Raw genomic sequence first — 13,446 nt, 5'->3', positions numbered from 1 at the left:
ATGAGAACAACTTGGTTGGGGTGGTCTGGAATTGAAGCAGTTTATAATTATGTAATAGCATAGGGCAAAATACATGAACTCTTGTACTCAGTTCTTAAAGATGAAAGGCATAAGAAATCAAAGCTTGAACCTTAGCAAAAGGTAGATAGCTTCTTGTTATCATAGAGTTCTACAAATGCATCTGGTAAGGATCTGAATCACTGCATAGGATAGCATGCTTACTGACTGATACAATTTCATACTTGATGAGCTTGTTAAAATAGAGAAAGTCACTCTGCATTAAGAGTCTCAGCTTTTGTGGGTTAGCATGTAATGAATGTATGTGGTCTGTTGTTAATTCGTTGTAGAAATTGGTTTATAGGGCTGATAACAAGAATAATTGAATCAGTACAGTCTTCCTATGTTGGGAGTGTATATTTAAAGTGAATGTGTTTATACTTTTCCATTTTAATCTACAGTTTTTAGGTTTGGGGAATATTATTTCTATGCTAATAAATCATGCTATGTTAAAATTTTATTGAATACCATGTAATATTCATCTATCTATCTACCTACCTATCTCGCTCTCTCTCTCTTTGAACATATCTATAAAAAGAGTGCCTGACTTCTAAGAAACAAGATTTACATAGCTCACATATTAGAAAAGGGATCTTTATTAGGTGCTACTGGAAAAAAATGGAGATAATTTCCAATTGAGTAACCCTAAACTCTGAATTTTTATTATGTTGTAAATTCATATTGTTTTCTCTTGTTATTTTTAGTCTAAATGCTAATTTTTATATATATATATATATATATGTTTGTGTTTTCTTTTCAAAGGATATGTGGGATTAGTAAACCAGGCAATGACATGCTATTTGAATAGCCTTTTGCAAACACTTTTTATGACTCCTGAATTTAGGAATGCATTATATAAGTGAGTATTTAAAACTATTTTGTAAGTAAACTTGATATAAGAAGGAATACATGGTTTTTAACTAATTTTAATTTAACTTCTTGTATTTATTTGTAAAGTTTGGAGCACTTCTCCCTTTTTAAAATAATTTTTTGTTCTTTTTAGTTATACATGACAGTAGAATGTATTTTGACCTGTTATACATACATGGAGTATAACTTCCCATTCTTGTGATTGTAGATGATGTACAGTTATACTGGTCATGTATTCATATATGAACATAGGAAAGTTATAGCTGAATCATTCTACTATCTTTCCCATTCCCATCCCTCCTCCCTTCTCTTCATTCCCCTTTGTCTAATCCAGTGAACTTCTATTCTTCCCTCCCTATCCTCTTGTTGTATGTTAGTACCCAAATATCAGAGAGAACATTTGGCTTTTCGTTTTTTGGGGATTGGCTTATTTTAGTTAGCATGAGTGGAGCATTTCTTACTTTTTAAGTTGCAACTTCTTGAATATTATAAAGGGAAAAGGATCTTGTGAAAGACTGGCTTGTGAAATGTTTGGGGAGAAAGAATCAGAAATGTACAGGCAACAAAAGGATAAAATTTAGGGTAGTAGGATATTTAGGTAAAATTTAGGCATCTTGCTGGTAGCTGTAACATTTTTATGAAGAAGTAAATAGGTTAATCGGCTTTTGAAAGAATTTGAATATATAATGCATACACTTATTATTTTTTTACCTTTCAATTTAAGAATTCAAGGATTAGTTTTAATTTGTAGGCTTTGTTTCTAATTAAAATAAAACACGGCATTCTTTTCATGTGTGCCTCAGCACTGCAGTTGAATCTAGCACCCATTGCATGCTAGGCCAGCGCTCTACCACTGAGCTACATCCCTCATTTTTTCCCAACTCTTTTCTTTTTTTTTTTTTTAAAAGAACTCATTTATTCTGGAGAACGTTTCTTTCTTTTTAAAAAATATCTTTATTTTGTTTATTTATTTTCATGTGGTTCTGAGGATCTAACATGTGCGAGGCAAGTGCTCTGCCACTGAGCCACAACCCCACCCCTGTTTTTTAAATCTTATTGTAAATAAGGGTCTCTCTGTGTTTCTAAAAGATTACATCAGATTAAATAATATCCTACTGTAATACATTTAATATACCTTTGCTTTGTATATTTTCTTCAAGATATATATAACTAATTTTTTAAAGTATGAATAAATGAACTTTTCCTTTTTGTATTACTTTTGAGAAACATCTTTGAAATTATGGCAATTTGTAGTTGAATTACTTTTAAAACTTTTATTACTATTGGCTGTATTGCTTAAACGTTATATTACCAGTAATCTTGTCACTTTAATTTACTTGTAAAATTTTGACATGTACTTATTGCCCAGTAATATTTATTCGTGGGGCACTTGGCAGAGAAGGGAGTTCAAAATAAATCTTTATTTTTGAGTAATTTACAGATCTTTCCACAATAGCAATATTTGTATTTGTGAAACAGTTTAAATAACATTTAAGGACAGCTAAAGGCCATGAGAATTTAGAGGGAAGAGAGATTAATGAAACTTGATGTAGCTTAATGTAGAGCTTGAGGTAGATCATGAAACTAGCTATGGTTTGGCCGGATTGAGAAGAAAGAGGACATTGCAGACAGGAAGATTTTCAAAAGTGAGTAATAAGTTAATAATAAATATTATATCAGGACTATTCTGAGTACTTTATTATATTATTTACAGACTTAGTTCTCATAATTAACTATGAATTATGTGCTGTTTTTACCCCCATTTTACAAAGAAAGTAACTGAAGGCACTGAAGGGTTAAGTACTTTGCCCTAGGGAATCCCAGAAGCTTGTTTAATTATGAGTTCTAATACCCTTAAAATGGTCTGTGAAATTATAGCACTGTGGAGAAAAATAGGAGCACAGCCAGGGCTGTTTATTCAGCAAACATAGTTATGTGCAAAGCATTCTATTAGGCACAGAGATGACAGTGTTGAATAAGACAAAGTCCCTCCTTTGGAGCTGTTTGGTAAATCTATGTAAATAATAAATAGCTCATTTTACACTGTCTTGTATGCCATGAAGATATATAAAGCAAGAGTAATTTGGAGAGAATAACTGTCAGGAGGTCACAGGGGTTGGAGTTGGGTCACAACTTTGAGTAGGAAGTTAAGAAGGGAAATACCATGTAACTAGCCTTCACAGGAGATGGCCCTGTAAAGATCCTGGGCCTTGTAGGAACCAAAATAATCTATTATGAATGGAGCCTAATAGTGGGTGTGGGGGGTGTTGGAACATGAGCATAAAGTCAAAGAGAAAGGCTACATGCCTTGGAGGTAGAATAGAGTGAAGTATAGCAAGTGGCAAAACTATTCCTTAGAGCAATGATGTTGTTTTGTAATGTAGAACTGAGGATCTTGCTGAATTACACAGAGTAGGGCTAGTATGAAGGGATAGTTTTGTTTGTTTTCTCTTGTTCTGTATTGGCCAACAGAGACCCTTCAGTTTTGATTTAGAGGCTTGTGATGTGTTAGATACATCATTATAGGAAAATTTACATGGTGCATTGTGAAAGATTGATTTGAAAGAGAGCTCTGGAGAGATCTGCCATTTAACCAGGCATAGATGCATCAGAGTCAGAATGATGATGGTCTCAGTGGTTACATTATGATTAGTGAAAACAGATATGACTTAGTAATAAACTTTAATTAGTAGTAAAGGAAAGGGAAGAATCAAATGTGGCACCAAATTTTCTAACTTTAGATAACCAGAAGTAATAGCAAGTAATGGCAAGATTTAAAACTTTTTAAGGTATTTGTACAGAAATAAAAGAACAGATAAGAATTCAGTTTTATATTACAGTAATTCCTCTTCTCTAGTGAATTTTCCTTACAAGAAATTTAACCATTCTCTGTAATTTCAGTGATCCCTTAGAGCTGGTGAGAGAATTTTAGATTCCACAGTGTCAATTCTAAATACTTTCCATTGAGGATAACCAGAAGGAAAGGGAGGTGGGGATTAAATATAGAAGCGGGGGAGAGGGTTAAAGCAGATGTGATTTGGGGTAGAGGTGTTTGCAGGAAGCCTTGAGAAGAAAAAGTGAAACACACTTCACTGTTTTCTGTGACACAATGGGCAAGATCACAGCTAATTTTTTAACTCCTAAAGTAAGAAAAATGTTGAACACTTTTATTAGAGGACTGTGTTTTTTCAAAATTGAAAAAGTTTGTAAACTGTAACCAAGAAAAATTAATGCTCAAGCACTCTTTTGAAACTAAAAAGTAAGAGAGTGGAAAGTACAAAAATAATTTATTGCTAATTTAAGATCTACAATATCATTAATATTGTTCTTAATACTTTGCTTTCATTGTCTTATTGAATATAGAATCATCTTGAGAACTTTCGTGAGTACAGTAACCAACTTTAGTCCCCCAATCTTATTTCTATCATGAGATCTTAAGTTCTTTGGTTCAGTTCACTTGCTATTGAGACAGTCCCTGTCCAGGAATGAATGACCATTTATAAATTTGTGAGCTTAAAAATCTTACCTGAGGGCTGGGGTTGTGGCTCAGCGGTAGAGAGCTCGCTTAGCATGTGCAAGGCCCCGAGTTCAGTCCTCAGCACCACATAAAAATAAATAAATAAAATAAAGGTGTTGTGTCCAACTACAACTGGAAAATAGATTTAAATTTTTTAAAAAAATCTTATCTGGATTATTTTATTTATTTATACAGTATTCCCTTTTTAAAAAATTTAATTTGGAAATTATCAAACATTCAAAAATAGGGAAATAGTATAGTGAATCTCTATGCCCATTACCCAGCTTTGAGTATTATCAATTTGTAATTTTTTTATTTATAACCTCCTACAATGATTATTTGGAAGGCCCATTCCTATTGTATCTTCTGCAAATTATATCACAGTTCAGTGAACATTTCCCTGATTGCCTCCATTTTTTTTAACAACTTGTTAAAATCTGGATCCAAACAAGATTCGTACATTGCAATTGATTGATTAGATTCCTAATTTGTTTAATCTTTTAAAAACCCCCTTCCATCTTCCAAATTTATGTATTGAAAACTGATGTTTTTTGACCTATAATTTTTCCACAGTTTGGGCTTTGATGATTGTATACTTTCAAGTCATTTAATATCATTCTGCATTTTTTGTAAATTAATAACTAGGACAAGAGTTTAAATCAGTTCAAGTTTGACAGTTAACTTTTATGTGAGTTTTGCCTCTCATTCTTAAGCTGTTGCCAACTCATGATTTTTCTTGTTAATGTCTAAAGTTCTGAATTTATAAATTAGAGAAAGACTAATGTTTCATTAGATATTATTAGTTTCAGATTATATTCAAACTGTATTATCTTCTAGAATTAAGATCTTATATAACTGTGATTTTGATATTATGCTTTTAAAAAAACAAAATTATTTTATAAATAATTTTCAAATATTTTATTTTAATAGATGGGAATTTGAAGAATCTGAAGAAGATCCAGTGACAAGTATCCCATACCAACTTCAAAGGCTTTTTGTTTTGTTACAAACAAGCAAAAAAAGAGCAATTGAAACCACAGACGTTACAAGGAGCTTTGGATGGGATAGTAGTGAGGGTACTTATTCTCTTGTAATATAATGAGTATTTCTAATATTCAGAGGAATTCTGGAGGACAAAAATATTACACATATATATAATAACAACTTGATTTTCTTTACTCTAAGCCTTCTCATTTTTGCTGGGATTTTAAAGCAACTTGTTTTTAAATGGTTAAGCTCTGAGGGGTAAATTTTTGGTCAATCAAATTCTCTTATAAAATAAGTTTACACCCCATTTTTGTCAACTTAAACTAGAAATTTTGAAGATTTTTGCTGTAGAGTTTTTTCTAATACATTTCTTAGCTCTGCAATAAAAAATAACAAATATTATAGCACCAGAAAGTTTATACTATTTATGATATACTGAGATCTCTTGATTCTTTTCTTTATGATTGTCTTCTCGTGACTATAATGTGTATTTTTGTGTTATAAAATTTAACATTTTTTAAAGTAGACATTTCTATATTTCAGCCTATTGGTTTTTTTGTTTTTTTAAAAAATATTTTTTAATTTGTCGATGGACCTTTATTTTATTTATTTGTATGTGGTGCTGAGAATCGAACCCAGCACCTCGCACAAGCTAGGCAAGCACTCTGTCACTGAGCCACAACCCCAGCCCCGGCCTATTTGTTTTTAAAGAATAAATTAATTGTTCATTATACTGTTTATTGCTATTTTTAATTAATTTTTTTTCCTTAAATAGCTTGGCAGCAGCATGACGTACAAGAACTATGCCGAGTCATGTTTGATGCTTTGGAACAGAAATGGAAGCAAACAGAACAGGTAATTCCTCTCTCTGAAATTAAGAGACCTTTTTCTAATCAATCATTTTTTAGTTTAAAGTAATTTTTATTCCATTGGAATGTTTTAAAACTTGGGCAGTTAGTTCAGTGGTTGAGCACTGAATGTGGAATTGAAATTACTAGTTTCTCTTTTGGCTATCAACTGAGTTATAAACATCTTCAATAAACCACCCTAGACCTCACTGTCTTCATTTTAAAATAAGAAAATTGGGCTGTATGATCAAGAAGGTCTCCTTTAACTCTAAATCATATAATTTTTATATATATATTCACACACACACACACACACACACATATACTTTACATATGTACACATGTACATTTTGGAAGAGTGATTTTGAACCCTATTTCCAGATATTTACTAAGTAAATTATGTTTTATAATCTCTAACATTCTAAAATATATTCATTCAGCATTACCTTCATTTTAACCAATGAAGTGTAGACATACACTTTGTTAATATTTATTTTTTAATTGTAGTTGGACACAATACGTTTATTTATTTATTTTTATGTGTTGCTGAGGATCGAACCCATGGCCTTGCAGTTGCTAGGCGAACCCTCTACTGCTGAGCCACAATCCCAGCCTTAGACATGCTTTTGACATTTAGGATCCTCATTGATCTGTCCCTAATCTTATCCAGGGGAAAGAGAAGTGGGTTAGGAGTGGGAAGAACATATGAGACATGTCATTGGAATGAGGACTGAGTCTGAGTTAAACGGGAGTCAGTATCTGGAAGTATTTTATTATCATAAAAAAGTATTACAGGGATAAAAGAGAGTGTATAAGGTAGCTTGGAGAGTCTGATTTCTGATTAGAAGTCTTTCAAACACTAGATTATGATCCATTCATGTGTTATGAAGTCAGTTTAGGGAATCTCTTCCAGGACTTTCAAAAATGGAACAGAATAGGAAAGTATAAGAGAGCATCACATAAGTAAATAAGGGTAAGTATTGTTTTATAAAACTTTGTTACAGTTCTGTGTGCAAGGTTGAGATATAAGCAGTTTCCTTATATAGTGATTTGGTATCCGGTGTGCGAAAAACACTGGCTTGAACCTCTTTAAAATACCCTCCTAAGTGCAAAATGCATAATCACATGACTAAGACAAGTTAATGAAGAAAGCTTCATTAAGTAAATAGTATTATGATAGACAGCAGTGGTGGATCCATTTTGTTGTTTTTGTTTGTTCTTTTTGGATATACATGACAGTAGAGTGTATTTTGACATATTATACTTATATGGAGTATAACTTAATTAAAAATAGCAATAAACAGTATAATGAACAATTAATTTATTCTAATTAGGATCCCATTCTAACAATGTGGAGTTTCACTGGTGGTGTATTTATAAATGAACATAGGAAAATTATGTTCGATTCATTCTACTGTCTTTCCTATTCCTGTCCCTCATCCTTTCCCTTCATTACCCTTTGTCTAATCCACTACTCTTGTAGTCCCCCAATTGTGTATTAGCATCCATATATCAGAGAGAATATTTTGACCTTTGGTTTTTTGGAATTGACTTATTTCACTTAGGATGATAGTCTCCAGATTCATCCATTTACTAGCAAAAGTCAAAGTCATTTTTTTTTTAAGTTGTAGATGGACACAATACCTTTATTTATTTATTTTTTGAGTGGTGCTGAGGATAAAACCCAGTGCCTCACACACGCCCAGCAAGCGCCCTACCACTGAGCCACACAACTCCAGCCCCAAGTCATTCTCTTTTATGGCTGAGCAATAGTCTGTTGTGTATATATACATCACATTTTCTTTAGAATGTATTTGTTTTGAAGGCTTATAGACATTTTAAGAAATGTAAATTTATGAAAAAAATATATCATACTTTCTTTGATCTGTTCTTGCTTGAGATAATAAAAAGTATTTTAAGTTCATTTAGTAATTTAGTTTCTCTATATAGTCCTATGGGACTTTTTTAGTAACTTTATGTAAATGGTATTAGGGACTCTTTCTTCTTCATAGGTCTGAAGTTATCCTTCCTCCTTGTTACATCCCTCTCTGTGGGTCACCACTTCGATTAAGATCAACCGGGCATTCCTCCTGAGTTCCCAGGTTTTGGTAAAAAAATATCTAGAGGAAGACATTCATATGGAGGGTGCTTACTCAGGGAGTTACCTGCCTATTTTAAGCCAGAAGAGCCCCAGTGGCTATGTTTGGGGACTAGATGAGAGATTCATTCTTTTAGGTGAGGATAGTGAGGGAGATAAATTTTAAATTTTTTAAAAAATTTCTAGACATTTATATCATTAATGTATAATATTTCTCCTTTAAATTATTTTATGTTATTGAAAATTAAGAAGTTTTATTTGTATCAGAAACTAGGAAATATGAGTTTATAAATCAGAAGGTAATTATTGTGAGATTATTAATATGAATATGTGAAGCTATAAAACACTACTAGTGAATTTATCTACAATATTATTATTATGCCTAAAGTGGTAGTTTAGGATGTATTCTCATCCTAATGAAAAGAGAATATGATAATGCATTGGTAACTGATTTCATCAAAACCTAATTTAATAGTTGGTTGTTTTAGTGCTATGAGTATTGAAATAGTTAATTTTTGCAGTTGACTTTTAAATTAGTATTGATCTAATTTTATTGATTTTTAGGTGATTTTTGTCAAGCCTTGAATTTTCTCTATTAGATATTGAATAAATCTTACATTAGAGCTTTTTTAAGACTTTACTATTAAAAATCAGTATCCTTTTGTAACTCATGCTAAAAGGCATGAATTGTTGTGTATTCATGTATCCTAAAAATTACTTTTAAAGAATAGTTTTAAAACTGTAAATGTTCTTATTTTTAGGCTGACCTTATAAATGAACTATATCAAGGCAAGCTGAAGGACTACGTGAGATGTCTGGAATGTGGTTATGAGGGCTGGAGAATCGACACATATCTTGATATTCCATTGGTCATCCGACCTTACGGGTCCAGCCAAGCATTTGCTAGTGTGGTGTGTACCTTTCAGCTGACTGCTTGTGTATCCTTACACAGAATACATAATAGCACAGTGGTATAATCTCTTATATGGTAAGTATCATCCTAGATACACCTTCTTGGGTTGTTAGTCATTCCTGCATTTAACATAGCAAGATCTAAAAGATATTTGATCCTTCAGTGAGTCCTAATAGTGCATGTATTAAGAGGGAAAGTGAATGCCCATGTACTGCCTCAGGGCTCAGTGTTTTATTCTTTCTGATAGGTAATTAGATGATTTACCTTTATCCTTTTTTAACCACTCAACAATTTATAAATGTTATTTTTGTAGCCCTTTTTTACATTGGAAAGTACTTTTTGGTGGGGGACTTGTTTTTTTTTTTTTTAATATTTATTTTTTAGATGTAGTTGGACACAATATCTTTATTTTATTTACTTATTTTTATGTGGTGCTGAGGATTGAACCCAGGGCCTCCCATGTGCTAGGCACGAGCTCTACTGCTGAGCCACAACCCCAGCCCCAAGGGGGACTTGTTTTGATCTGTATATTTTAAATATTGGAAAAAATAACACCTTGTGTTTTTATGACAAATAACAAATTTTTTAAGAAACATCCACATTCTAAATATTTATTTTAAAAATATATGTATAAGCCCAGATATTTGAAGAATCAGAACTATCTATACTCATCTAAATTATTATTGATTTTTAAATTTATTAGTATTTTATTATGATTATTATGATTATTGATTTATTATGATATTGATTCCTTCTCTCTCTCTTTTTTTTAATAGTACCGGGGATTGAACCCTGGAGTGCTTAACCACTGAGCCACAACCCCAGCCTTTTTAAAATATTTTTTATTTACAGACAGGGTCTCACTAAGTTATTTAGGGCCTCACTAAGTTGCTGAAGCTGGCTTTGACTTTCAGGTTTTCTTGTCTGAGACTCCCAAGTCACTGGGGTTACAGGAGTGTGCCACCAGACCAGGCCTGCTTTTTTTTTCCCCCCCTCCTTTTATAATAGCTATTGGGAAATAATAAGAATTTTTAGAATCAGTCAATGGGAATTCAAAATCAGTATCTAAGTAAAAGATCTTTTCTTGATAGTGTGAGATAAGTCTCCTTATTGCCAAAACTTCTCACAGTCTGCTTCCTGAATACTTAAAACAAAAATTTTTGTTAAATGTTTAGTAGTACCCTTTGTAAATTGCCATTCTAGTTTATTAAATTGACCTTGATTTGGATAGCTAGTTTTGTTTTCCATTTTCATTTTGTCTTATTTATTATTTTTTTTGAACTATATTTTGGCAGTTTGAAGTAGAAAGGTACTAAAAAAAACCACCAAAAAAATTATTAATGTTTGTCTTTTAATTACTGATTTTTTAACTAATTTTTAAGTATTGGCATTTCTCTGACAAAATATACTAGGGAAGTATTTGGTAGTCAGTCCCCAGTGATGGCAACTATTTTTTTCTACCTTCTCTATTAAGGTATTTTTTTATGAAAGATTTTTTTCAGTTTAATTTTTTATACATTAATTGAATGTTGAGAAAGATAGGTTTTTTGGTGCTATTATGTTGGGATTTTATATTTGAGCATTCAGCAAATATAATTACTTAACTTAGTCATTATTTACCTGCTGATTTGCCTCCACTGTGTTGAGTGTATTATAGACACAGCAATGAAGTAATTTGGAGGATACTTTAGGAGAAGTGAACAGTATCAGAATTCTAAATGAAATTTGCCAAGGCAGTATCCTTCACCAGTGTTATGGGTGGTGGTGGTGGTGGTGGTGGTTCAGTGGGAATTGAAAGTTACAGCTATGAAGCAGTATGTGAACAGGTTTATAACAAATATGCACTAATAGGACTTGCAGAAGGGAACTTAATACTTCTTAGACTTTGCTGCAATCTCTTGAGGGAAATTACAGCAGGTGAAACTACCCAAGATAGGGGTTCTAAGGAGGATACTACCTTCAGAGAAATTTAGTTAGAGGTAAGTGATTTCTCATTACTTCTGGATTTAAAACCTATAAGCTATACTTCTCCAATCACAAATATCATACAACATCTAAATTAATTTTATATCACTGTTTGCCATTGTGTATTTTGTAAATTCTGTGTTTTAAAAAGAATTTGATTTATAGATTGAAAAAAACCTACTTCAAAGAACCATTATAAAATTGCTAATTCAGGCTCCTAAATTTGGCCTAAATTTTAGTTGAATTCTTAAAACTTATTTTTCTACCTTTATTAGTGAATTCTAATATTTCTATCTTACCGGATATATACACACATTCACTAGTATATACATGCACATACAGTGTTGGTGATTATGATGCTCAGTTTATTTTATGTTCTGTTCAGTGAGCCAAAATATTTTGGCTATGTGTGTAAAGTCTAATTAACCTGGTATTTAATTTCAGACAATTAAATAGCTTACATTAAAAATTAAAGTGTTTATTTTTAACTGCAATCTGAAATATCTAATATCTGTAGTTATATATCTTCATGCTCAGTGAATTAACTTGGATAATATTTAAGATTAAAATACAAATGAAATTAGCACTCAGCCAATTTATCATTTTACATCTATAATCATTGTTTTAAATTTTCAGCATGAGATGATTTTATAATGAATGCTAGGAGTCTCTTACAATTTAAAAAAAGGTCATATTATTTTTTATTCAGTTGTTTTTTTTTAATTATTGAAACTGATATTTATTAAATTTCTGATCTTCATTTTATGTAGCCAAGTAGGGAATACATATTTAAGGGCTTTTCTACCATTCTGTGTTTTTTCGATTGAGCTCTCTTAAGCACTAATTTCTAACAAGACTTAATAGATCTTCCTGGAAAGACTACTTTGATAAAATAAATTTGTAACACTGTAACTATAATCCTCTTTTGGAAGATCACACTCACATGTTATTTTAAATGCCCCAATGATCCCTGTAATAGAGAAATTTGTTCTTATATGTTTAACATAGCATTTTCTTTCTCTGAGGGACATCTGTCTCAGGGCACATTATGATTCTGAGTAACACTTCATAGAAGCTTTGCATTAAGTGATTTAAGAAATATCTCTTCTTTGTTAACATTTATGTCCTTGGGATATTGGTGGGGGGAGCAAGAGTTCTAAAATATGTGTATAAAAATATAACTATATATATGTATATAAAATATATATATGTGTATAAAATATAACTATAGTTGTAGTCTCCTATTTTACATATCTTATTAATCCTAAAAAATTAGTAACAGCTAAAGAATTATTTGCATTAGTGCTTTAAGAAAATTATATTCTTAATGTGTTTTTAGGTAATTGGAACCTTTTGTGTAATCAAAGTAACTTTGAATCTGCTTATTGCCAAGAATATTTGAGAATGTATTATAAGAATATAATTCTAAATACATTCTAGTGACACATAGAAATTAGAAATGGAATTTTTGTTGGTTAATTAAAGAAGCGTATTTTATAAATGATATAACCTCATATATTTGACATTATCCCAGGAAGTTCTTCTCCCTTTAACTGTAAAATTTTGGACACTGTCTTTTATATGGTTATATTTTGTCATGTCCATATTTATTTAGTGTCTACTCTTAGCAGAACCTATTTTAGGCATTTTTTTAAATGATGATATGTGTTCAAAAGTCTGAAACTGAGTTAAGCTTCATGTATTTCTATATAGTGTCCTTGGAGAGATCAGATAATATAAAAAGATTTTTATTTCTTAAGCAAACATTGCTTAAGGTTTGATTTTGTTATAGTTTGAATGGAAAATTGTTAAATTAGTATTTATGAAATCCAAAGCATTTTAAGTATTTAGTTTATAGAAGTTTATGTCACAAGTCCTGCCCTGATTTAACAGATGATTTGAACTGGATACAACTCATTTGGATGAAGGAGTGGTCCAAATTTTCCAGATATGTAAATATCACATAAAGAAAAATCTCTTCCACAGATTCTACCCTCATTTTTCCAGGAATTTGTGTGGTTGGATATAGTGGGAACCAGTTTTCAAAGTGGGGATTTCTGCTTTCAGATGGAGTAGATATATACATTGCTCTATTCCTCCCACTAAAACAACTGAAAACCTTGAACATTATATATAACATAAATAGAAGAAGACTCTGAAAGGTGGAGAGAAGGCATACAGACTAGGGACC

At 31.5% G+C, this 13,446-nt stretch overlaps 1 protein-coding gene across 2 annotated transcripts in view; it reads left to right on the top strand.

Moving 5' to 3' along the window:
• Usp47 (ubiquitin specific peptidase 47) overlaps nucleotides 1-13,446 on the top strand; it is a 105,673-nt gene that overhangs the window by 44,730 nt on the left and 47,497 nt on the right. For both annotated transcript variants that reach the window (XM_058576956.1, XM_046437973.2), the window contains 4 exons: nucleotides 820-916; nucleotides 5,375-5,520; nucleotides 6,207-6,286; nucleotides 9,139-9,288. In XM_058576956.1, coding sequence (XP_058432939.1) covers nucleotides 820-916; nucleotides 5,375-5,520; nucleotides 6,207-6,286; nucleotides 9,139-9,288 — 473 coding nt within the window. The remainder of the gene's footprint in view (nucleotides 1-819; nucleotides 917-5,374; nucleotides 5,521-6,206; nucleotides 6,287-9,138; nucleotides 9,289-13,446) is intronic.

The sequence above is a fragment of the Marmota monax genome, unplaced genomic scaffold (genome assembly GCF_021218885.2).
Source record: "Marmota monax isolate L192 unplaced genomic scaffold, Marmota_monax_Labrador192_F-V1.1 WCK01_AAM20220418_F8-fsc00061, whole genome shotgun sequence".
Classification (NCBI taxonomy): domain Eukaryota; kingdom Metazoa; phylum Chordata; class Mammalia; order Rodentia; family Sciuridae; genus Marmota; species Marmota monax.
Note: the sequence above shows the minus strand (reverse complement) of the source record. Positions and strands in the feature narration are given on the sequence as shown.